The 26,486-nt window shown below is 30.4% G+C and overlaps 3 protein-coding genes and 1 long non-coding RNA gene across 5 annotated transcripts in view; 2 read left to right on the plus strand and 2 right to left on the minus strand.

Moving 5' to 3' along the window:
- The first annotated feature begins 5,595 nt into the window (after positions 1 to 5,595).
- LOC105141786 (clathrin light chain 2-like) lies at positions 5,596 to 8,325 on the plus strand. 2 transcript variants are annotated; one of them, XR_845448.1, is made up of 4 exons: positions 5,596 to 6,162; positions 6,246 to 6,399; positions 7,600 to 8,023; positions 8,121 to 8,325. XR_845448.1 is itself a non-coding variant. In XM_011049140.1 (3 exons), exons 1-3 carry the CDS (start codon positions 5,900 to 5,902, stop codon positions 7,960 to 7,962), a joined length of 780 nt encoding a protein of 259 aa, XP_011047442.1. In that variant the 5' UTR covers positions 5,596 to 5,899; the 3' UTR covers positions 7,963 to 8,325. The 2 variants fall into 2 exon arrangements, 1 of the variants encoding a protein (XP_011047442.1); XM_011049140.1 differs by having other exon boundaries at positions 7,600 to 8,325.
- A 1,242-nt stretch (positions 8,326 to 9,567) lies between these two features.
- Positions 9,568 to 11,362, plus strand: LOC105141787 (uncharacterized). Its single transcript, XR_845449.1, has 2 exons — positions 9,568 to 9,753; positions 11,081 to 11,362. It is a non-coding gene; the product is annotated as an uncharacterized LOC105141787 (long non-coding RNA).
- A 3,762-nt stretch (positions 11,363 to 15,124) lies between these two features.
- LOC105141788 (Protein kinase superfamily protein) lies at positions 15,125 to 19,246 on the minus strand. The gene is made up of 7 exons (XM_011049141.1): positions 19,014 to 19,246; positions 18,716 to 18,834; positions 18,380 to 18,492; positions 17,871 to 18,081; positions 17,176 to 17,413; positions 16,666 to 16,816; positions 15,125 to 15,719 (listed from the first exon to the last, which is right to left on the minus strand). Exons 2-7 carry the CDS (start codon positions 18,795 to 18,797, stop codon positions 15,357 to 15,359), a joined length of 1,158 nt encoding a protein of 385 aa, XP_011047443.1. The 5' UTR covers positions 18,798 to 18,834; positions 19,014 to 19,246; the 3' UTR covers positions 15,125 to 15,356.
- Positions 19,247 to 25,674: 6,428 nt separating this feature from the next.
- Positions 25,675 to 26,486, minus strand: part of LOC105141789 (mucin-2-like) — a 2,620-nt gene continuing 1,808 nt past the window's right edge. Inside the window, exons 5-6 of the mRNA XM_011049143.1 lie at positions 26,049 to 26,475; positions 25,675 to 25,950 (exon numbers count right to left, since the gene is read on the minus strand). Of these exons, the coding sequence (XP_011047445.1) occupies positions 25,687 to 25,950; positions 26,049 to 26,475 (691 nt within the window). The 3' untranslated portion in view covers positions 25,675 to 25,686. The remainder of the gene's footprint in view (positions 25,951 to 26,048; positions 26,476 to 26,486) is intronic.

Raw genomic sequence — 26,486 nt, forward strand, 5'->3', positions numbered from 1 at the left:
AAATTAGAATCTCAATACAAATAAAATATTGAATGAAAAAAAATAAAATAAAAAATTAGAATCTCAATATAAATAAAACATTGAATGAAAAAATTTAAAAGAAAACAATTTAAAAAAATAAAAAAATAACTTGAGTCTATTCGATCTAACATGCCAAATTTATAACCTAGTTGAGAAACCAGAATAACCTCAAAAGAAAATTAAATAAGATTACAAATCTCAATTTTTAAACCAATATTATATTGAAGAGTAAAATAAAAAAAAAACCAATTTTTTTCTAACACAATGATAAGAAAAAACGCTTGATCAACCTTGGTCAATTTGATAAAAAGAAAAGTAAAAAAAAAATGTCAATATCCAACTAATCCAATGTTATGGAATGAAATTAAAAAATTTTAAAAATGACCTAAAAAGACCGAAGCTAACCCACTTTAATCTTTAAAACACGCGACATGGATTATGAGAAGGCAAATCCAAATAAATAACAATGATAAATTCTCAACCAACTAAAATAATTAAGAATGGAGAGAGAAAAATAAATTTAACAAAAAAATATAGATTTGGAAAAAAAATAAGGATCAAATTTGACACAGAAAAAAAGGAAAAGAAAATCAAATTATGAGGGATGAAAATGAAAAAAATTCAATTAAAAATGGTTAACAAAAAAGGAAATTTAAGTTATTGTATTTGCATAAAAATTAAAAAGTTAAGAATAAGTATTGACCTAAGTTAATTTAGTAAATTCATAGGGCATCAAAAAATATGCTAGTTAAATTGTTTTCCTCTCAAAGATAAAATGATAATTTCATTACTTAAATTCATAATAAATTATGAGTATGTGCATAGTAAATTACTAGTTGGTTTTGTTTTTGTTTTAATTGACAACTTTCTTTTAATAAAAAATTATGCTTTATTAAACTATTATTTGATTTAATAGGCTATCTTTCTAAATTGGAGTTGCATTGGATTTGTGGACTAGGAGTTGTAACCGATGACAATACGCTATATGAACATGTTGAGTTTGGAATTTATGAATTTTGAAATATTAGAAATTGTTTAATTCATTTGTTGACTAATTAGAAAGAGTGGATCACCCCACATATCATACAGTCTCGGAACTGCAAGTTTTCATTTAATATGAGAGATAATTATTTTATAGCATTTTTTTTTTATGAATTTAGGCATTTATTTGAATTATGGAAAATTATTTTTAATTTACTAAATTTAAGTGATGGATGACTGAAATTTGTTTGGAGGTGAAAAGCCTATATAATTGGGGTTCGGCAGTTTCAATACATGACAATTTTTCGATTTTTTAATCCAAATATGTGGAAAGTGTATTTGAAAGAGCTTTATTTTTGTATAAAATACTTTTACCATCTTAAGTTTTTATGATCCGTGTTAATAATTTATATATTTTAAAACTATATTTTATTTTATATCATTACATTACTAAATAAACTAAATTAACTTATTATTTCTTTGTTGCAGCTACGGGAGAGATATTTATATCGTGGATTATAATAGTGCAATTTTAAGTAGTATTCCTTGTTTTATTTTGGTAATTAAAAAGGTCATGTGATATATAGTAACTGATTTTTTTAATTTTATTTTAAATATTATATTATCATGATTTTATGTTTTAATATTGATTTTGATTTTTATACTTTGATGAATGGATATGTCATAAAATATTCTGATATTAAATTAAAAATTAATATTATAAAATAAAATTTTAGGCAATAGTAAGAAAATTGAAATAAGAAGGATCAAAATTAACCAAAAAACACACTTTTTTTACTCTTGAAATGTCTCAAACAGAATTTGGTTTGATCCCTGAAGTTTTTATTTTTTTAATTATGATCCCTATTTTCTTTCCATGTTTTGACCCTAATCTTCATTTTGGTCCATGTTATTTCGATGATTAAGACTTTGTTAAAACACCTAATTCAACCCTCCATTATTTCGATGATTAAGACTTTGTTAAAAAACCTAATTCAACCCTCCACCTTATGTTTACAAAGACTTATTGGGCAATGTTCTCATAACGATCTCATGAAATATAAGATTAATTAAGTTGTAGGTCGTGATAAAAGAAAAAAATTAATGTGTATGGCGTGATTCATACTGTGGACCAAGAGCAGCATAAATTTAGTGGGACACATTATTCCATTTAACTATGAAATTAGAGCTAAAACTAGGGATGAAAATGAATTGGGTTGAGTGGATTCTTTTAGGCACCAGCATCCTACTTTTTACATTCATAACTATCACTCGTATTTGACCCAAATTCAATCGAATCAAATTGGATGAAGATTCTTTTTTATCCATTGGGTGTCATACTTCAAAATCTTTATTAATCCTATTAAACAAATTCCTTAAAAGTCTTTTTTAACCAATAATCTGTATTTTCCTTTTCTTCTGTAATAGTCTCTTTATTTTTTAAACAGTTATCCAAAACTTAATTTTTTTCTTTTTCTAGTCCTTTATTTGAGATAAGAAAGAGAATCACTAGAAAATAATAAATAAAAGAGAAAATTATTAATTAACTGCATTCTAGTTGTAAAAAAAGTTTTATTTTTTGTTTTGACAAGTTTTTTTGGATAAGAGAAATTCGATTGAAGTATTTTTTACCTTTTATATTGTCTACAACCATATATCAAGGTTGATAAAAGATGTTTTTTATGTTTGATTGTGTATTTTTAGATAAATTTAAGAGTTTTTGAGTTTATTTATTTGTTTATTGACATTATAAAGATATATTTTAGATATTTTTATGTTAAAATGGGTTGATTTTTTTGTAAAAAAACCCTAGCCTACTTTTTCTACAACATTGTTTTCCTAATATAAGTGGGCACTCTTTTGTTGCATCCCTCTCATATTTTTTTTTCATGAGTTTTTCTTTGATTAAATAAAGTCTATGTTACGAGCTATCTCTCATCATTTATCTCTCAATTTTCAGTTTAGTTTTTAGTTAATATCAACAATTATTTTTTGTTTTTATTAACATATATAATTATTAATTTATTTAATTAAATGTATGCATTAACCCTTTCATTTATAATTAAATTCTTTATAATTTTAAAAAAAACACAATGAAAATATCTGCAAATTCATTCTTTGCATTAATTTTTTTTATTTGGCCAGTGAAGTGAAAGCCAACTCATTAATATTAAACTATATATGATTAAAAATAAGTCTACTTACAATTCCACAACAAAAGTAAACCAGTCCAAATCTATTTGATGTAGAATGAATAGTATCTATTACGGTTAAACTTGTCTAGATAACACTACCAAAATAGATTTTTTTCTTGGTGTTTACACATTAATTTTGTTGTAAAATATTTATCGATGAGATCATAAACAATACTTGTTTATTAAAAAATTTATCATTGATGATTTCTATTATATAAGTCATTTTATCAATAATATAATTACTAATGGATTTAAAGAAGAAAAAAGCATGCTAAAATAAAAAATTCACTATTACAATTCTATTAGTAATTCTATTAGTAAATGTAACAAATTACTAAAAGAAAATACCATTTGTAATTTTAATGTTGATTGTCATGACATTTCTTGTAATTTTTTGAAAACTTTTAAAAACTTTTTGAGTGATTTAATCCATAAGTGATTCCATCTACAATGGTTAATGGCATTTTATATATTTTTTTAATTGTTTGAAACTTTCTAATAGACATAGTCCGTTAATAATTTCATTAGTAAGTTTTTAATATTTTTTTTAAATTAAAATAAATAATACATAAAAATTTAAAATAAATTAAAATACAATAAAATAGACCAAATATTTATTACAAATTTAACAATCATAAGTTTGAATGCAATTCATCTAAAGAATAAAAATTGAAAAAGTAGGAGGAGGCAAACCTTCATCTAGATTAAGAGGGTGAGGAGGTGGACAACATATATCACTAAGGTTTGATGACATCTCCATGTATAATCATTTAAGTTTGATTGTCTTAACACTAAGTTGTTTTGTCCTAGTAGTAAATCAGATTGTTTAAGTTTCAACTTATTTTTATAAAATTGTCTAGAAATCTAGAGACTGGAAATTTGAACTCAATTGTGAAGAACTAAATTAAAATTATTGAGAAGTTGTTTTTTTAAAAAAAAGTGTCTTGTTTTAAGAAATTACATCTAAAATTTCTTGTACAATCCCTTATTTTTTATTAATATATTTTTTTAATAAAACAAATTTCCAATAATTTTTTGTACAATCCCTTATTTTTTATTAATATATTTTTTTAATAACAATGCGTTACATGCTTCTTATTAAGTTTTTAATATCAGATTGTTTGTTTTTCTAGATTTTGATCGCTTTCGGTGATTGAAAAATTAAAGTATTTTTTACTTAAAAAATTATTTTAAAGTGTTTTTAATCTAAAAACACCATTAGAGTCTCTAAAAACTAATTTATTAATACAAAAAAACATAAAAAAGTTTAAAAACACAAAATCAGATCAGAGAAAAACAAATCAATCTACCTTTTCCAATAAGATAATATTTAAAAACATCTTAATAAAATTTCTAGTTAAGCAACACTTATTTACACTAAAATTAATATTTTTTATTGCTAGGATATAGTTAAATTATAACACTTTCTCTCCTTCTCTCATCATTTTCTAATGATATTTCTTTCCCCGTCTTAAATAAAGAAAATAAAATAGGAATAAAATAAAATTTTAAATTAAATTATTTAATTGTCGGGATGAAAATAAAAATTGAGAGATATCTTTAGGCATACATTTTCAAAAAAGCACTACACCAAATTTTTTTAAAGGAATGTGATTTTACCTAGATTTTAATTTTAATCCCTTATTTTTTTATATTTCACAAACATTTTTTTTTACAAAATTAAGAATAAATTTAATATCAAAATATTTTTTTAAATCATAATAATCTATTAAAAAGCAATATAAAATAAATTATCAAGTTTAATTATCAATCAATGTAATATAAAAGAATAAAATTAAAAAAAAATTTGATAATCAAAACAAAAAGAAAACTAGAGAATTTTTTTGAAAGAGCTATCATTTCACTTTTTTTTTAAAATTTTAATCCCTTTATTTTTTATTTTGCATAAACAACCAAAATGATTTTTGTTTTTTAGATCAATAACCACTCTAATATTGAATGTCTTTTTAGAATTATGATAACCTAACAAAAAAATAATATAAAACAAGTCATTAAGTCTAATTATCCATCAATCATAACATGAAAATGATGAAATTAAAAAAATAAAATTAATAACTGAAATAAAAAAAAGAAAGATACAGAAGTATTTAACGTGGCTTTTTAATTTGATCAATATTAAGCAACGAGGATCCATTTGTTAAAATCTCTTTATTAGTTGAGCTATTTCGACCAAAACTCCATAGATTGGGGACAGTTTTGTGAAATATATCATAAGTTGAGGACTGGTTTGTAGTTATCTAAAAAATAAAGTTGTTAGATGCTTGTGGACCCACCAAATATGGGACCCCAGATTCCAGCTATCAGTCATTGCCGCTTAATAACACACGCGCCCCAATGGAAGGTTTTATTCCGTGAAACCACAGAAGTTAAGCCCCCCGCCGGACTATTTATAATATTCCACGGAGAACCTCCCTACAGTCACGCAATGACGCATCCGCCGAATTTTCCAGGTTGTGGGACCCATGAAAAGATCACCAATTACCTCAGCCTTACAAACCAACACACGTCAGAACATCATTTCTTCACACAAAAGATTCTTTCTTCTTGACGAGTAGAAACCAAGCACGCGTCCGCCGTACGGGTTGTTCTTCGTTTCACTGATCAGAGTTTTAAAGCAAACAAGCAGAGCAAAGGGAGAAGGAAGCGAAGCCATTAACGCCTCAAAGAGGAAAGAGAGAATCATGTCATCGTTCACCGACGACTCTCCTAGAGAATACAGCGGTTCTTTTAGAAACTTTGATGCTAACTCGCTGACCGGTAACTCGTCACCGGTCTTCGCTTCTCAGTCATACAGCACCACCGGAGATGACTTGTTCTCCTCGCAGCCGGTGAGCGATGACGGCGGGTTCTCCCCGGAGCAGAACGGGATATCGGATGGACCGATCTTGCCTCCTCCGTCGGAGATGGAGTCCGAGGAAGGTTTCGCTTTAAGAGAGTGGCGTAGGTAGTATCAGTTATATGCAGCCAGCTGTTGCTTTGATTTGATTTTATTTTTTATTAATAAAAAAACTTACATAACAAGTGCAGAGAGAATGCTATAAGACTGGAAGAGAAGGAGAAGAAGGAGAAGGAGATGTTGAAGCAAATAGTAGAGGAAGCAGAAGCATATAAAAAAGAGTTTTACAGGAAGAGACAGCTGACTCTAGAGAACAATAAGGCTGCTAATAGAGAAAAGGAGAAGGTGAGGGAGTACATCTCAATTAACTCATATTTTTGTTAAAATAATTTTAAATTTCCATGACAATATTTCTTAGAACAATCTAACAAAGTATCTTTAAAATGTATTAAAGCAATTATTTTAAATAAAATAACATAAAGGGGCCATTAGATTCAAATAGAATGAAATGATCCAATGATGTGGGTGCTCTATGTTCATTCATAAGGTGCTGGGCATTATTTAAGTATTTGGAAGAAGATTGTAGAAGAAATCCCATGTTTTTTTTTTCTGTCGGGGTGCCCTTTACAATATTTTTTATTTGCACAAATTATTTTGTTCTCAAATTTAGGATGGCTAGTGGAGAAATGATATTCATTCTCATGTAGTCATAGCATTTATTTTTTTGGTTTTGGTTTTGGTTTTGGTTTTGATTTTGATTTTGGCTAGCTTTATTGAAGAAGTTGTTTGGTTGCTAAATTTAAGAGCATTGGTGTTTTCATGCTTTGATCTAAATTTTGGAAACATCAGATCTGTATGGGTAATCAGATATGCATGAACTTCTCAGGTGCAGTTTAAGGTTTTGCTAGTCTGAAATAAGTGATCTTGACTGCCTATTGATTAGCACTGTTACAAGTTGCAACCTGTTGATCATCACTGTAGTTATGGTAATAATAATCAAAGTCGCTAATAAATCTGATCCAAAAAAGGGTGTCATGTGGCTGAACCTATCTAGAAAAGAAGAACAACTTAAAAATAGTCTACAATGAGTTTTCTTGATAATCGTGGCATACACCTGAGAAGCCCGGACATTCTGAGCTTGTTTGCCATGCGTTCCTAAAATTTTTGATTATTTTCAATGTTTCTAGATCATTTTGATTTGTTATGTAAAAAATGAATTTTAAAAAAATAAAAAAAATATTATTTAAATGCATTTCCGAATGAAAAATAACTGCTATTACAATACCAAACCCACATTTTTTTCTAAATATATGTGTGTTTGAGCTTATGTGAATCTAAATTACTACATGTACACAACTTCTAATTATTGAATGAAATACTAAAATAAAGATTTATTTAAATTACATAATTGAATAAATAGAAAAATGTCTTGGAATGCTTCTTGGTATTTGGGCAATGGCCTCCCTCTGCCCCTTAGCCTCCTCCACTGGTGGTGTAGCTGGAGTGAAGGTATGTTCTTATCTGATTTTCATTCACAAATGTCAGTTATTTTTGGCAAACCGGGAGAAGTTCCATGCCGAAGCTGGAAAGAATTATTGGAAGGCAACTGCAGAACTCATTCCTAGCGAGGAGCCAACAATAGAGAAAAGGGGGAAGAAAGATGAGAAGAAGCAGCCCACCATTGTGGTGATCCAGGGACCGAAGCCTGGCAAGCCTACTGACCTATCAAGGATGCGTCGTATACTTCTCAACCTTAAACACAATCCACCTCCCCACATGAAGCCCAAGCCTCCACCACCAGCAGAACCTAAAAAAGATGTCAAGAGTGGTCCTGCTGTTGCCGCCCCTAGTACAGCTTCCACAAAGACTGCCGCCGCCTCAACTCCGGAGGCAGTAGCTGCTGCTTGAGAGTGAAGCTGCTGCCTGTTGGGTATTTATGTGAAAAGTAATTAGCTGTAATTAAAACTAGTTTAGTCTGATTGTAAACCATATGGTATCTGAATTCTCGTCCAGGTGAACGAGCGTCTTGGTTGATTAGGCATTTAGCAGTATTGCAAGTAGAAAAGTTTTGTTTCTGTGCTGATTTTCTAGGCTTACTATTTCGGTGTGGTTTTACGAATGCAATTACCATTATGTGTTGATCTTAACTCCCAATCATTCAACTTCAAGACTATCCTGATTAGCTTGGCAGCAGGTGTTCGGAAGCTTTTCATTTGCCGGCAGACTTGCAATCATAGCAGTTTAAATGCAACATATTCTCTTTGCTGATTCTATGTCTTGCTTCATTCTGGGAAATTTACCGAGGTCAAGCTGTTCCATGTGATTTTATTTTAGAAAAAGCTTGCACGAGTCAAACGAGTTTATTGATAAAAATGAAATTAATTTTTAATTTGATTACGGTTGAAAGTTTACACGTGTGATCAATTGATCTGGTCTTGTATAGAGTCAGCTACTTCTAGCTAGCTGAGGCAATTAGGTTTAGAAGCCATTGTTAAAAAGTCAGGATATGTATTGAATTGAAATGAAATTTTATGAGCTTTTTTTTTTAAATATAGTTTCACGAGTTCACAAAGCTGTTACCAAGTGCGGTCGTTTTGATGCTTAAATTAGTTCTAGAAGTTTTTATTTGGAATTTTTTTTATTTTCCTTGGTTATTTTACTTAAATAACAATTAAGAATTATTGACCTTCAGGATTTATTTTTTCTCTGTAATTTAGTGCTTTTCATGCGTCCTTTACTTGGTGGGGGTGGTTTTCTTTCATTTTTTGGATTTTATCGGCTGCCATCCTAATAGGCTGAGGCTGGCTGGGTTGGTTGTTTTTGGCTTCTTTGTGGACTGTTTGCAGGCTACTCCAGACTTTGGATTGGCTAACTCAAGCAGCTTGGGTGAGCTTCGTCATAACAAATAGCCCCATCTTCTCTACTCTATCTACCTGGCTTCACTTCAGCTGGCATCTTTTTTGTTCAGTTTTTTGTATTTTTGATGTTCGTTTATCAGCCACTCTTCATGTTGCCCATTGGTTTCTTCCTTTAATCATGGCGTACGTTTGCTTGATGGCTTCTCAATCATCCCGCTGGCTTCTCAAGATAGGCATCTAAGCAGGCTTTTAGTCCTTCTCGTGAGGGACTGTTATGGGTTCGTTTGTTTTGGAGTGGATTAGGTGATAGTTATCTTGGCGTTTTTGCTATTTTTTCATGCCCTTACAGACCTGTCTCATCTTGACTGTTCCTATCAATTTTTGTTTGAAAGAGGCTGCCGTGTTTTTGTTGATTATCATGATAGGTCTTCTTGCTACATCTTTTTCACTCATATGTAATGGCCCTAGTCCTTATTTTATGGGTTCTCGGTCCCCCCGACACGCCCCATCTTAATTTTCTTATCTTCTTCTGATTTTTTTCCTGCCGCTGCTCACTTCCATTTTTGTTTCTTTGCATTTGTTCTTGTTTTTTTTTTTGTTTTGTTTATATCAACATTAGATTGGCCTTTGTCGTCTATGCTGGTTTGTTTCTTTTCCTTTGTTATTGTTTTTTTTTTTTTTTATCGTTTCTCTTATAGCTCTAGTGTTGTTCTTTGTTCTGGTTTTTAATTTGAATTTCACAGGATTGTGTGTTTCGTCGCTAATTTATGTTCTGATTTCTATGTTTTTCTTTCACAGGTTTCGTCATTGTTGGTTGTCTGTCTGAGCGTTTCATTTCAAAGTAAGGGCTGCCAGTCTTCTTTCGTTCTCATTTTTTGATTTTTGTTGCGGCTCCTTTATGTTTTTCGTTGTCTTAGTTAACACATATCGTGTGCGATAATTAATGTTAGTTGCGACCATTCTTTGGTGATTTAGTCTTGCCATGTTTTTTCCAATTTCAGTTTTGCATCTTCATAGCTTTCGTCTTCTTAAAGACTCAATGGTTCTGTGGTGTCATATCGGGGACGAGCATTTGGTTTGTATAATTAGGTTGTTGTTTTAGCTTAATCCTTTTCCTCATCAAGTCCATGTTCTTTGTGATGGTTTTTTTGTTTCTTAATCCTGAATTAGCCCTTCTCTTACGTTAGACCTCCTTGCTGCTTTAGACACTGTGGACTGTTTATATGCAGGCTAGGAACCGTGTTTGTTGTATCTATGTTGTCTGTGTATGGTGGTCAATCCAGTGTTCTCATGATGCCATGTTGGATTGGTTTTTACGATCTATCTTTAATGTCCTTTGATGCATTCATCTTAGCCCACGTACAAATTATTATTTTTATGATGATTTACATGTTGAAACTCAGTGAGATTTGCAGGGTGGGCTGAACTCAGTTTCATATATTGATTATTAGCTGATTGTAGTATAATCAGCTAATTAGATGATGATCCTCATAAAGTTGTCGGATAGAGAATGTTTGGGTGTTTTTTGGTTTTAATTTTCTAAAGAGAAGTCCATTTTGGACTGTCTTTTTATGACAATATACGTTGAACTATCATCGTTTTTGTTTCTCCTTCATTGTATCAGTGACTTAAACCTGCGCCATGGGGGAACTGGGTTGCCACTGTTTTCTTGCTTAAGTCATTGATTCTCCTGTTCTTTTTCTTTTTTGCCTCTGTTTACAGTGACCCTATAAAGGACTAGGTCAGATTTTTTTTTCCTTTTCTATTAACGCCCCCATAAAAAAAAAAAAAAACACTCTTTGGTTTTCTTGCGTCTACTTAGCAAGAAAAATAGCTTGAGCCTCAACATTTGCTGACGGAGAGAACTGAAACTGATCTTGCTTTTCGCATAAGGTTCTTTTGTCTGTTGTTTTTTAAGGAGTTTGCTGTCAAGTGTTGCTTCCCCTTGGTTGCTGCCAAGTCTTGCTGCCTTTCGGTAGGTTTTGGTTGCTGCGAATCTTCCCATAACTCCCATTAAAAATATATTTGACTTTTCATTAGCACCTTTTTTTTTTATCAGCCACCTATACTTATTTTGTGATTGGCTAAGGATCCTTCACTTCCTTAACTTAAATACACAGTAATGGATGCACAACTTAGGCTTTCTCCTAATCTTCTGCTGCTTCCAGGTGACAGCTTCAGTTTAGAGCTTGGAGACAGCACACCAATTGCATCTTTCTTGGATGATGAGGCTGGATCGTCAAACCATGATGGTTCGCCCCCTACAAAAAAAGGCACGCACAGCACAGCAAATGTTGAGGCTCAAGCTATTTTTCTTGCTGAGTAGACTGTCTTTATTATGGATTTTCTTTTGCTGTTTATTATTAAACCATGTTGTTTATCCCACTGTCGAGAGCTTGGGTTTTATACAAGGTATCGCACCACTGCCATTGCCTAGCAATTTTTCGATATTAGAGTTTGTACATGGTCTTTTAGAAGTCATCTACCATATGCTTGTTTGTCAAGGAGAGTTGGAGTGTGTCTTATTTTTAAAAATATTTTTTATTTGAAAATGTATTAAAATAATATTTTTTTTATTTTTTAAAAATGTTTTTAACATTAATATATTAAAATTATTTAAAAATATTAATTTAAAAAATAAAATAAAATATAAATATTTTTAAAATTAAAAAATAAATAGAGTAATGTTAACTTGCGGCGGAGCATCTGGTAAAAATACACCAAAACGCATTGATCTTTTCTATAGTAATTTAAAATGTTTTGTTTTTTAAATATTTGGTCATGAATTTTTTTTTCTTTGAGTATATCATTTTATGAATACTTTGTAATTTATTATATAAAGGAAATATTAAAAAACGAGTATAGAACATGGAAAGCACATATGGTCGCCTTTTCAATTATGTAATTTTATTTTTCACTCCTAAGTTCATGATGTTCATCTTTGGTTCTAATTTTAAAGAAGAGAAAAAACTTTTGGTTTTAATTTGAAAGAAGAGAGAAAATAATTGAAAAATAGACAAGGAGAGAGGAAGTTATTTGTTGGGGTTGTTTTAAACAAAAAAATATTTATTGGTATTGGTGTAATAAGTTTTATTTAACAAGAAAATTTTTATTAAAATATTGGTTGATTCTCATTTTGCAGGGAAAAAGTAGATCAAGATTCAAAAATATTTTGTAGGTTTAATTTTATATTTTTGGATCAATGTAGAGGTTTTTCACTTAATAAATTGGTTTATTGAGAAGTTAAGAATGTTTATTAGATGTTTTTAAATTAAAATAACTTAGAAAATAAGTTTTTGACTTAAAATACCTACCTCAATTTTGTTACCATCTAAAAGGTGGTCAAAATCTAGATAATTAGACTATACAACATCTATCACTACATATAACACATATTTGATTTAAAAAAAAATATAAAGCAAATAATATATTGTCTATTTTCTTTAAAAAAGTTAATCACCATATGGGCTGTACTCATAATTTCATAATTCATGCATGCTTAGCTTTTTTTTCTGTTAGGTTAGACTTCTATGCCTTTCTTTTCATGCATGCTTAGCCTTTTTTTATGTTAGGTTAGACTTCTATGCCTTTCTTTTTATATATTTTTTTATTAGATTTAATTCAAATGTACTAAAAAGAACTTGACATGATATTCCAAGTAATGCCCAATTAGATCATTTTTCATGTTATGCTATACGTCAAGTCAAATGTTTTCTAGATATAAAAAAATATTCAGGTGTTGTTAATGTAGTTTTTAGTAAAAAAAATTAAATAATATAAGAATTGACCTAATGTGTATTGATTAATTTGATAAGTCCAAAAACAAATCAGAAAATTGATAAAAAAATAGTTCAACAAAAAAAAAACCAGGACAATATCTTGTTTTAAATACTACAATGATAATATATTAGATCGATTAAGATTAATTAGGATTAACTTATTAAATCTATTATTTAATTCATGAGACTTTGATAACTTATAACAATCAAACAATATTTTTTTATTAAAATTAATTCTCAATCAATCTAATATTAAAAAATGAAACTGAAAATAAAATTCAATTGAAAAAATAAGTTGAGTCAGCCTGCCAAACCTTAGTCATGAAACTGGAATAACACCGTAGAAATTAAAACAAAATAAATTATGAAGTTTAATTCTCAATCAACTCAATATTAAAGGATAAATAAATTAATTAATTAAAAAAATACAAAAAACCACTTAGTCAACTAACCAAACTTATGACTCAGATTTTGAGAACAAGATAATCTTATAGAAAACAAATTAAAACACATTATATAAGCTAATTCCTAATTAATCAATATCAAAAGAAAAAAAAAACTAAAAACAAAAAACTCAAGTTAATTTGCCTAACTTGTAACTTGGGTTATAAGCCCATAATATACCCATATAAAGAAAATAAAAAAATATTATAAAGTTTAATTTTCAAGCAATTTGATGTTAAATGATGAAATTGAAAAAACAAAACAATTAAAAAGACAAAAAAAACTCAAGTTAACATGCAAAACTTGCGACTTGAGTCATGAAATCATGAAAATTTCATGGAAAAAAAAAAATCATGACAATCAATTACCAACCAACTCAATGTTAAAGGATAAAGTTAAGAATAAAATTAATTAAAAAAATAACAAAAAATTAACCTAAATCAACACGGTTAACTTACAAAACTTGTGACTCGAGTTATAAGATTAGGTTAACTTTTTATGAAGTTTAATATCCAATAATTCAATAATAATAGATGAAATTAAATAAAAAAAACTTTAAAAATTTTAATCATCAAAATGAAAAAGACCTTATCATTTCACTGAAATGTAAAAAATCTTTTAGTATATGTTAATTTTTTCTTGGTTCTCTAATAATTGTTTAGCTTTTTATAAGGATATTAGCAATTTTTTTTCAATTATTATATATCTAATATGAAAAAATAAGTTTATAAATATTCAATTTAAGCTTTTCTTTTTATTTTTTAATAGATTTGATATAATTTTATCATGTTTATTTTTTTTTCAATCACACATGAAATACTTGTTTAAATGTTTTTTTTTTGTTTTGGTTTTCTTTTAGGATCATGATGCCTCTTTTTTTTTAAAAAAAATTTCTTGTAATTAAAAAATATATTTTTGCTAAAACAACAGAGAGAAATGTGTTAATAAATGAATAGAGTTTAGATTGGAGGGATGCATTTTCTCTACTTATTTCAAATGGGTTGATTTTTGTTTTTTTAAAAATACTTTATTTTTATTCTCACAAACCGCAAAGCAAATTAAGCAAGTTAATGAGAGAAGTTTCTAAATAAAGAAAAATATTTTCTATCCTTTTCTCAAATAGTCTTGATTTTTTTTCTAATTCTAATTGCTTATTAAATTAATAACCAAGGAAAAAAAATATGCTTTCTTCTTCATGAAAAACTATATTGATGAAAAAAAATTTCAAGAATTATGCAAAAAAATTAAATTTTTCAACAGAGTTGAAATTATTATTTTTCTTACAAGAAACAATTTTATTATTGTATTATTAAGTAAAGTAAATTAAAAAGCTTCCACGTAACATTATATATTTTAATATACAGTTTTATATTAATTTATTAACTAGGTCTATATTAGATTGAAATTCTTTTATATATAATTCTTTATTTTATTAATTAAATACTTAGCATGCAACGAAAATTTGTTTTTTGATTGTTGAAAATGCATTGCTAACTTTTACATTTTTTCGCATTATAATTTTTTTTTTTGTTCACCCCGCAGCAGAGCGCGCGGGCGCGTGACTATTGACTACTAATAAAAAAAGCCTGCCCATTTCTAGCAGCAACGCATATGGAGAACGAGGTGGTGAGCTGGTGACGGTGGCTTAAGGACTTTGTTGGATGAGTGGTTCACGGGTCCTTTCTGGTTGAGGGTTGAGATTGGACGAACCGCCTGGATTGAAAATTCAAGGCCTCCAAGGAGGGATCAGGGCGGCGGCTCTGTGCAATGTTGACTCGATTTGTCTCTCAGATGCTGATCTTTGCAGCAGTGTTAAATTAGCTTCAAGTTCCTGTACAGTTTTCATACTACGCAGTCCATTCAAGTTCTGGTTCTGCTAGAGGACAGAGATCAATTCTTAATGTTGCCAAATACTTGTCCTGAAGAGAACCAAACGTGACATGACACGCCAATCTAAGCAGTAAACGTGGAAATAAATTGAGGGAAAAGGATAAGGAATTATACAATTGATGCAACATATTTATATCAGATGAATAGATAAATCGATCAGTTATATCTACATGTGTTACAGTGGACAGACACAAACACCCCTTGTTTCCTCTTCAAGAAATTCCCACTCCACTGTAAGCTTCTACAGGGCTACGTACCTAGGAGCTGATAACACTAGTCAAGATGATCTAGTAGAAGGTACAACAGGGTGGATAAAACAGCTGGTCAGCCATCACCTGGGAAGCATCTGGGTCATACTGTCAGCACTACCTAAGATGGCCGAGTTTACAGAAGTGTTTAGTGATTGCTTGCCTTTGTTTTTATGAGAAGATGACGTCTCATCTGAACTACCACCACCAAAGCCCTTAGAGGTTTGAGCTTTGTATATCCCTGGCTCTGTAAGTGCTTTCTCGTTAAGATTTACATCTTTGGAGAGCATCTTCAATACTTGCTTCATGTTGGGTCTTTGGTTTGCAACTGCTTGGGTACAGAAAAGTGCGACCTTCATGAAGCGTATCACCTCATTTTCTGGATATCCAGTCATTTCTGGATCGACAATGTCCAGAAGTCTCTCTTCTTTCCATAGCTTCCATGTCTGCATAAGTGTTCAAATTTAAATTAGCACCGAGTCTACTGCAAAATTTATAAGAACACAAAAATCATAAAGAGGCTTTATAAAGCAACAGTTCAGTATCACTAAACAGAAACACGCCCTTGTCGATGAACAATAATATTCTTATCAAGTAAGACTAGGTGTAGAACCAGGTTAACTGTACTTTTTTCTACTCTGTTTCCTGTCTTCATAGGCAAATAATCTTCATCTCCATGGTATGACAAGACCACAATTGATAAAGATAAAGAGAATGGCTAAACATTCGGAATGGATACATACTCCAACCTACATGACGCTAATGAAAAAACAATCCAGGAAAAGATTCTGTCATTTGGTGTTTAGCAAGATTATTGCATACAGTCATATGGCCATCATATTGATCATACTTAATTTTGACACATCACAAATTTTTTTTACTGCTATTCTATTTTATGATTTTGGTTCTACGGTTGTATAAGAGATTTTATTTATTGGTTATCCAATAACTAGTTTTATTGGTTATTCAAGCCTATCAAAGTAGGGATATCCCATGAAAGATTAAGCACCTAACCCAAGAACCAACAGGTAGATGATGGCAGCGTAATCTCCACATATGTAAGTGGCAGGTGGAACGGTTTAGCCAGTGCCCTAATATGGCATGAAAGAAAATACTACCCATCACTGTAAATAGTTCAAGAATTATTGAGGTTGAATGAGCCTGTCTGATGTAAATTTCCTATGAATGGGCACGTCAGAATGCGGTAACCCTGTTTCTCTTGAGAAAAAAAGTGAATATAAACTTTTGTAATGAAAACTAAAAAGGATGAAGAGAAATGCTCAAATTGATTTCAGAGTCGTCAAAAAATTTGAATATCAGCCTTTGGTCGTTTTTTGAATTGACTTGATTAAATAGAAAACAAGGATTGCGTTGGTTATACTAAGAAGATACCCATTCAACTAAAACCAGCATATCCTCCCCAAATGCTGCCTTGCTGCTACTTCTCCCACTAATTATTTCAAGTATGAGCACCCCGAAACTGTATACGTCGGCCTTCTTTGTAAGTTGTCCTAAGAGGGCATACTCTGGGGCGAGATATCCCCTGCAGATGCATACAAGATGATTATTGATATGAAAAAGAGGAAGCAGAAAAGATGAACAGAGAGATAGTTATCAGACAGCATCAATAATCTAATTCTATAAACATGATGAAAAAATAATTTTTGCACAGGGAACAGAACACAGCATAAGGCATGGCATACGTGTGCTGTTCATCACATGTTCTTTCTATTATATGGTAACAGTTACTTTATGAACCTAACAACATGGTGAAATTAGAAAGCTTACAAATCAAGAACCATTTGGGACCATATTGAAATAAGTTTCCTCACCAGCTTTGGACCAAGCAAAAATTAGAGACAGTTGATCAATAATGTGAAATGCAACAAGAACAGCACTTACATTGTTCCTGCCACTCGAGTACTAAGATGTGTAACATTGTCTGGAAATAATTTTGCCAACCCAAAATCTCCTATTCTAGGCCTTAAGTTTCCATCCAGAAGAACATTACTGGCCTTAATGTCCCTATGGACGATATGTGGATTGGCTTCCTCATGAAGAAATGCAAGACCACTCGCTGTACCTATGCAAATAGCAGCTCTTGTAGGCCAGTCCATAGCAACATGTTTTCCTTGTGAACCTGCAGATGGTTGTTGGATGTTAGCATGATTAAAATCTCCCTCCCTCTAACACACATGCACATAGAGGTGCATGCATGCACTCTCTCATAAGAGAGAGGGAGGGAGGGAGAGCCTAGAAGAAGAATTTAAACTCTAATCAAACCAAAATCAAGAGCAACATTACAGTGCTTTTGCCAAACAAGTTCAAGATAATAACTCTACCGTACCGTGATATAAAAATAACTCTGGTTCGATGAACATAATTAAGAAATATATTGCATGGGTGAAAAGATCTTGTTATAATATATGAAGTCTCATACAGATTATGAAGAACATCTCATTCATGTAAATGATGGTTTGGCGCAATATACTAGTAATATCTCGTGAATCATATCAATGCCCCTCCTCTCCCTCAAATGTCCATCAAGCAAGTTAATAGGCATAATAGATAAGATATTTCAATAACTTCATATTTACCAAGTAAAGCGGTAGAAATGCTGTTGTTTTCCATATATTCATATACCAATATTCGATTATTTTCCTCAACACAGCAGCCAACTAGTTCAACAAGGTTTGGGTGCTTTATGGTTGATATCATTCTAATCTCCGTCACAAACTCATCTGTTCCTTGTTTAGATTCTGCAGAAAGACACTTGATGGCCACAGAAGTACCATCTCTTAAAACTCCCTGCAAGGGAAAAAAAAAAAGGCTGTATGAATATTAACTAAGAGCTGAGGCTATGGAATACACAGATTCATGAAGGAATCTGGTAACATGCTCTCCGTCTCTTTTTGTTTCCTCAAAAGGGTTGTTCTAGTACCCGCAAAGGCGTAAAACACAGCTAAAACAATATAATCATCACCAACATAACTAAAACAAAAGAAAAACACAAAGTCTTTATGACTAAACCGCCATCGAATCGTGCTTTCCACTGAAGGATTGCTGCAGTAACCACAAATGCAACTCTAAACCTACGCAGGCTCACCTTATAAACGACTCCGAAACCACCTCCACCGATTCTATTTGATGGATGAAAATTCCTTGTTGCTGATCTCAGCGAATTATACGAGAAGAGATTTACATTGTCGGTGGCAATCACTAGCCATTGGCAAACCACACAAGTAAGAACCTCAAAAACTAAATCACTAAAATAGGAAAATATATTGAATACCAAATTAAAAGGAAATCAACATCCAAAAATCTTAACAAATATCATCATTCCAAGATATTTCATTATCATCATGTCCTCAAAGCGAATTAAACACATTAATCCACTCATAAATACAAAAAAAAAAAACTTAAACATGCTCAATTTTCTTACCTTGTGTGTTTGCTTGTCCCGGAGTATCATTATGATTATTTCCTTTAAACCAATTTGATATACCAAAGCAGCTACAGCTCATTGCAACTCAGCTCAAGCCTCCCCAGCCCTCCCTGTCTCTACACACATCAAAACCGAACTTACCAATTTCTTCTTCTTTGTTTTTTAATAATTACTTTACATTCAACCACAGTAAAAAAAAAAAACCTGAAAAATCCAACACTTAATTAACCCAATAGTAATAAAAAAAAAAACCCTGAAAAATCCAACACTTAATTAACCCAAAAAAAATCCTGACCTGAAAGGCTCCGGATTTAATTTTGCGAAAAGGAAAGTGGAAAGACAGGAAGTGGCTAAAGTAGTTAGAAAGAAATAAAGAGGCAGAAAGGAGAAGATCAAAGGGAAAACAGTAGGCGAGGGCATTGTATTAGAGGAAGTGTTCTTATCGTGAAAGAGGACGACCCGAGTTGATAGACGACAGCTAGAACCTTTTCACACGTTTGGGCGCGTAGGTTGTTGGTCGGTAGTTCCCTCCATGCCATTTGTCTTGGTGTCTACTGTTGTAAAAACTTGTAATGGTGGGCATGTTTTGTCAGGTCCCTTTCGAAATTTAAATTAATTTTTTATATATTTTTTAATTATTTTGATATAAAAAATAATTTTTTGAAAAAATAAAAAAAATTATATTAATTTATTTTTAAATAAAAAATATTTTTAAAAAATACCTACTACAAAGATCACAAACACCTCTTCAGTAAACATGGTCATATATTAGAACAAGAAGTCAATCCCATGCCTCATTGAGACTTTTTGTCCGACCTTAGTTTTTTTTTTGTTGCCTGTGAATACTTTACAGGGTCTGCCCGAAGAAAAATCCGACGGACAATTTGTTTTTCTTTAATGATTTATTAGATTTAAAGTAATTTCAAGTAGTTAAATTTTAAATTATTTTTTATTTAAAAATATATTAATATAATATTTTTTTAAAAATTTATTTTTGATATCAACATATTAAAACAATTTAAAAATAAAATAAAAAATTAATTTATATTAAAATCAAAAACAAAAAAATTTAAAAATTTTTTAAAATATTTTTAAAACATAAAAATAAACTATTTGATACCCGATTTTAATTTACAATATAAAGCAGAGACGTTTCATTTAAATCTTCTTCCCAATAACCATTGCCTAGAATTTCCTGTAATTATGATGCGCGGCTGGACTCAGTTGGTCAGCTCATACCAGGCATTCAAACCTTTGTTCGTCCCGTGTTCATTAAATCCGAACATAGAGTTAGACTCTTGTGAGCTGGTCATGGTTGAAGTTAAATTAATTCAAGTCAATAATTTCTTTTTAAAAAAATATAGTTTTTTAGAAAATCTTGTAAGAAAAAAGTCAATTGAATTTAAATTATATCAATTAAATTACGAGTTGATATTTTTTTGATATCTAAACTAACAAAAAAAAGTCAAATTATAGGTCAACACATTAAATGAAATAAAAGGAAATAGAATAGCCATAAAATAATTTAGAAGGTGCTCAAAAGAAGGTTGATAATTTCTCTTGTAGATTCTTAAGCTGAGAAAGGCAAGGCCAGACCTTACAGTACACCATTTAAGTTTTGATTAAGAATATATTTTTTATTTAAAAATATATTAAAATAATATTTTTTTAAATTATTTTTTTATATTAGCTCATTAAAATGATTTGAAAACAAAAAATTAATTAATTTGAAGTAAATAAAAGAATTTTTAATTTTTTAAAAAATATTTTTGAAACATAAAAATAAACAAGGTTTTAATTTGATAATATATTAAATAGCTGAATGGTTGATATTGGAGATTATTGATATTTTCTCTTAATTTTATACTAGTTTAATCCTTTTATTTCTGTTTTTATTTGCACAAATGTATATTAATCTTATATTTTCAAAATAAAAATAAAAATAAAAATAAAAATAAAAATTATATGGTCCTTTTGTTAATATTGTGCTCTAAAGGGTACCTAATCCATTCGTTAGCTCTACCACATGGTATCATGAAGACGATTAGTCAACAAAGTAATGATTCATAGGAAAAGAACCAGTAAAACAATTTTATCTTGTAATTTCTTTTATAATATAATAAAAAGAGAAAACTCAAACGAATACCAAATAAAAAAAAATGAGAATACAAAAACTCTAAACGTTTTTATTTTTCAAGTATAGCTGATTGTACACATGGACTCTGTTTTTATTTTTTTATTTTCCCCAAACAAACATGTTTAAAGAGATCAGAGACTCCACCTAAAAATTCTTTCATTACCCAGATATATTTTCACTGTTTACTGTTAATCTTCAACGAAAAAATTCAAACCATTGAGCCATGATTCTCGCCTATAGGCTAAAATATGTTAAGAAATGTAATTTAATTGGTTAGATTTTAAATTTATTTTTTAAAAGTTATTAATTTAAATTTTATAAATTTCATGATTAATAAAAATTTATATTGTTGTTGACTTCAAAATATATAAAATTAGTCAAAATATTCAAAAACTGATCGAACACCCAAAAACTCACAAAATCATGCATCGTTTCACCACCATTTTATACAAGATATACGCCGGCTGGAGACGAGGATACAATATTATTAATCTAATCTTCATGCAGACAGTGTTGCTTGATCTGTTCATTGTACGTACTTAGGAATAGGCAAAGTATTTTATATAATTCTGGTTCTCTAGGGTCGGTGTCTCTTCGATGATCTTACGTTAATCAAACTGGGATTAGAATAATAGTCGAAATCGATGCTTTTTTCTTTATCTTTTTTTGCCTTGGTTGCATAAGCAGATCGCCATGGGAGGCCCGAGGATAATACTATGGTAAGATTCTGCAGCCAGGCGGCTGGAAAGTGATGTATTATAACACGCCGAGGAAAAGGAATAGTTTGTAAACCTTTTTAGAAGTTTCGATGATATTATATTATATTATGTGTGAAATATTTTTTATTTTATAACAAAAGTTAAGGTTTTATTTAATTTATTAGAATAGCAGTTATTTAATTTTATCTTAATAGTTATATATTAAATTCTAAGTTCCAAATATTATTTTTTAGTATTATAAATATTATATAATAGTATTAGAAAGTCAAATTAAAAAATTTATCCTAGCTTAATTTATGACACAATAAAAACTTATATTTAGGGTTAGAAAGTTGTAACTTCTATGCTTTAAAACGTCCTCTTCGGAGGTGGAGACAGTGGAAGGTGGCTGGACAAAGAAAGCTATATAACTTGTAGGGCAGAGCTTTGACGATATCCATATAATTATACCTGCTCCAGCCTCTTCAGAAAAGACCCGATTGAGCCATGGATTCAAGAATCAAACAAGAAACCGGGGTTCCTTGAATCGCATTCTTAGTTGATCCTTTGAAGTCAAAATAATAACTTGTATGCTTGCCCGTGGTTGATCGTGTAGAAAATGATGATCAATCAGGCAACATCACACCTTTCAGATCAAGTTTCTTCACTGATTTCTTAGCATCTTCCCACGGTGGCAGCTCTACACATACCCACAAGGAATGACTTGGGTGTTACAGTTTATTTTGGTGGTTGAACTCGATTTTCATGGATAACTTGTGTGGAACAAAAATTCTGAAAGTTGAACGATCTAGTGGACGAAGATTTCCCATCTTTACCTTTCTACATTCTGTCTTTTCACAAGTGATTCAATTCTAAACTTGATAAGAATCCAGCAAAGGGTTAAATGAGAAAATTTATATTCTAGAGGAATTATGTTTATTGTTTAATTTTATGCTATCTAGTTTAACTTTTGATTCATTATTAGATCAAGTTGATATTTAACCAAGAATTTTTAGATATATTTTTATACATAGAGTAAAAATTTTAAGTTAATCAAAACTTTACAAGGAACCATGATACATGTTAAAAAATAAAATATAAGTTTTATTATTTGTTGACTTCTAACTTGTAATTTTTTTATTTAGAGATAATTTTTTTCCTAATAATAAAAAGATATTTAGCAGCTAATTTTGAAACTTTTCTAGTTTTATAATAATCTTTAATGGGTAACAGTATAGTTTTTAGGTGTGGCAATAATTTCTTTAATGTTTCAAAATTCTTTTCTCACAAGGATTCTTGGGCTGATTTTTTATATTATACAATTTTACTCTGACAAGTATAATTTTTTATTCAATTATTGGATCAGACTGAAATTTAAACAGACATTTTCATAAGTCCTATTTTATATCATGTTAAAATTTCACATCAATCCAATATCAAGAAGGCCTTGTAACAAGGTTTAGAAGTTATGTGCAAGATTTATATAAGTTTCCTCATTGATTTAAGTTATTTTTTTCTATTTTATTTAGAATTCTTTTATTATTATTTTTTTCAGAATTTTTTATGACATTTCTCATCTATTATAAATAGAGTTATTTAGATTATACTTTGGTTTTAAGCTTCCATCCATAATATTTTGAATAAACTTATGTTTTGCTTGATATAACACTTTTCTCTTTGATCAAACAAAGAACAATTAAAGTTATCAAAGCATAACTGACTTTGTGGTGTTTTTCCTTATACTTCTCATTTATGAATTGGTATTCGTAGGGTGGGAGTTTATACTCTAATAGTGATAATACTTTAGTTTAGGTAATATATACGTCACACTCCTATTAAACTTGATTCTTTGACTTTTCAGGATTTTTCTTTTCTACATGTGGGTTACATGATCATGTAATTATCAGGTTCACATTAGTTGGTATTAAAGTTCAGCTTCATTAATTAGGTTATATCCTTATTAATTTGTTTTTCTCATGTTCAGCGTCGAACTTTTTGTTCCAATCTTCTTCTCTTCAACTCAATAGCGACATCTTCTTAGTAAAAAAAGAAAGCATTGTTTTGATTTGTTAGTGTCCCTTAACAAACCAGTAGCATAAAAATAATAGATAAATCATTCAAAAATTAGTTTTAGATTTTTTTACAGATAACTAAGCAAGAAAAAATGGGATCAAATCAACTTAGAATTAGCTCGAACTTAATATTTTGGTCCTAATAGCATGATATATTAAATTGAGGTCATTCAGACATTATTGACTTGAGGTTCTAAATTCGGGTATTAAAAGGGCTGTTTCATATCAGTTGGTATCAGAGCTTAATTTTATTTATCAAATTATATCCTCTTTGCTTTTGTTGTTTAAAATTATATCCGTGTATATCTTTTTCCTTTTTTTTTGTCTCATTTTAGGTATATTTTGGTTAAAGTTCTATTCTGTCAATATTTTTTTTTTTGTTATTGTCTAGTTTTGCTTTAAGGATCATTTGATAAAAAAGGATCTTCAACATTTAATTTTTTCCTAAATATCTATTTAAAGTTAAAAATAATCAACAAAATCACAAATTTAAATCTACAGAGACTGATTCATTCAGGTAATAAGATAAATTAAAGTTTTTAGATTTGATCTCATTAAAATCAATTAGGTACTTATAATTTTATATTTGAAATTTTAGGTTAAAGTTTCTATTCCGTAGTATTTTCGTATCATAATTTGCTTGTTTCCCACCTCATTTTCTTATTTTGCCATGTATTCACTAAGAGATAAAGAATAAAGAAGGTTTTCACTCGAGAATGTAAAAAAACCTAACCTCTATATTTGGATTTTTAAGGAAAGAATTTAGTAAGTCAAAAAACTATTCTATGCTTTATTGAGAGAGGAACATCAACGCTAAAAAAATTTCTTATAAAGTTGTTATATAGGCAAGTGTTTGTAAAAAAAATATTCTGAAGGCTTTACAGAAGGCTTATAGAACCTCCATTCTATCTATTAATGATTTAAAGATTAATCATATGGAAGAGATAAGGAATTATACGACTCAAAAAATAATTAAACAAAAAAATTTAGATTTTTGTGCAATGTAACTTTACATTATCGAGTATAATTCTCATTCTAATTATTAGATCAAATTAAAATTTAACCAAAAATTTAACCAAGAATTTCTGGACATACCTTAGGTTAAAATTTCAAGTAATAATATTTTATTTAGAATTTTTATTATTATTTTTATTATTTTTTTCAAAAGTATTTAATTTATTTTCATCTATTATAAATAAAGTTATAGAGTTATTTAGATTATTTTTAGACATGATATTCTAAATAAATTTATTTTTTATGCAATACAATACCCTTTCCTCTGTCAAACAAAAAATAACCAAAATTATCTAATCACAACCAATGTTGGGTGATTTTATTGGGTTTTTTTTTTCTTTATGCATATACTTCCGAGTCATTAGCAAGGATACTTTGATTTGAGCAATTTTTATATCATATTCTTATCAAACATGATTCTTTTAACTTTAGAATTTATCTTTCTTGTATGTTGATTACACGAACACATGATTACAAGATTCACATTAAAACTTACTGGAATCAATATTCAAGGACAGGGCTTAGCGCACCGCAGAAGCACCTGGCCCGGAACAAAGGATGCTGGTTCCTCCTGTTATATTGATGGAACTCAGAAACTGCAATCATTTAATATTTGTATGTATTATGTATACGCGCTTGCTTAATTTCAACCTATACAAGTTTCAGATTCAGAAGTGCATGAAGAAATAATCTGCAGAAAAATGTGGCAGCTGAAGGATTCTTCAGGTTTCTGGTTTAATTAAATTTGGAGAACAAAATATCCCGTTGCGTTGGGAACAATTCAAAACATGAAACATAAAGTACACCCATTCATCCATGTCCGATAGATTGTTCCACAAGTATATTAAAGGGTTTCGGAAATATATACCCTTCATTCTCCCGAACAGATCACAGAGATGTTAACTGCCCTCTTACTATAAAGCTTCTTGATGGAATATGTGCCTCTTAAAAGATTGTGGCGGGCGAGCTTATAAGCATAGGTACAGAAGCTTGTGCGATGATTTTTTAGCATAAAAAATTACCTCAATTTTGGGCCTGAAGGGTACATCACCTGAAATGCTGACTTGAAGGAGAGGAATTTCCTCTATCGCTTCCAAATTCGTTGTCTTCTATTTCTATCCCATCAGCAAAATAGGAGTTATTGTTGACACTTGGTTCAGAGCTAGCATTGCTGCTTGTAGCCAGAGGGGAGTCCGAAACACTAACTGTCCTGCCTTTTGAAGATCCTCCTGATCTGACACTGTACATAGAGGAAGCAGGGATGTTGGTCATAAGGGGGCGTAAATTACCCGAAATGCTTCGCCTTATATCCTGCTCAAGAGAAAAACCAAATCCATTAATGGTTAGCTACATATAAACAAGAACACAACACAACCAATGAACGTCCTCTTTAAGTCAAGGATATATACCATATGCCTCAAAGCCATATCCAGAGATTTCTTTGAGAGAGTTCTTCCAAAGCCTGTGCTATCAAGGGAGGATGACTTCCCAGCAGAATTACTGAGGCTGGAGTGAGAGCCATCTTGCTTTGGTGGTACCAGTTTTCTCATGTTCACCACTCTTTCAACCATCTTTGTTCCCATTTGCACTGGGTTCACATCGTCACCGCCATTGGTCTGTGTTCTGCTCTTTGAGGGAATGGACATCCGACTGGCCTTTCCTCGAGATGGGGAGCATGATTGTTGCCTTGGTCTTCCATTAAAACCAGCATCACTAGAAGATGATCGAGCACTTGGACCTCCAGGCCTACCCCTGGAAGCTGAAGCTGGGCGAGCACTTGGACCTCCAGGCCTCTCCCTCGATGCTGAAGCTGGGCGAGCACTTGGACCTCCAGGCCTCTCCCGAGA

The sequence above is a fragment of the Populus euphratica genome, unplaced genomic scaffold, assembly GCF_000495115.2.
Source record: "Populus euphratica unplaced genomic scaffold, PopEup_1.0 scaffold130.1, whole genome shotgun sequence".
Lineage (NCBI taxonomy): Eukaryota > Viridiplantae > Streptophyta > Magnoliopsida > Malpighiales > Salicaceae > Populus > Populus euphratica.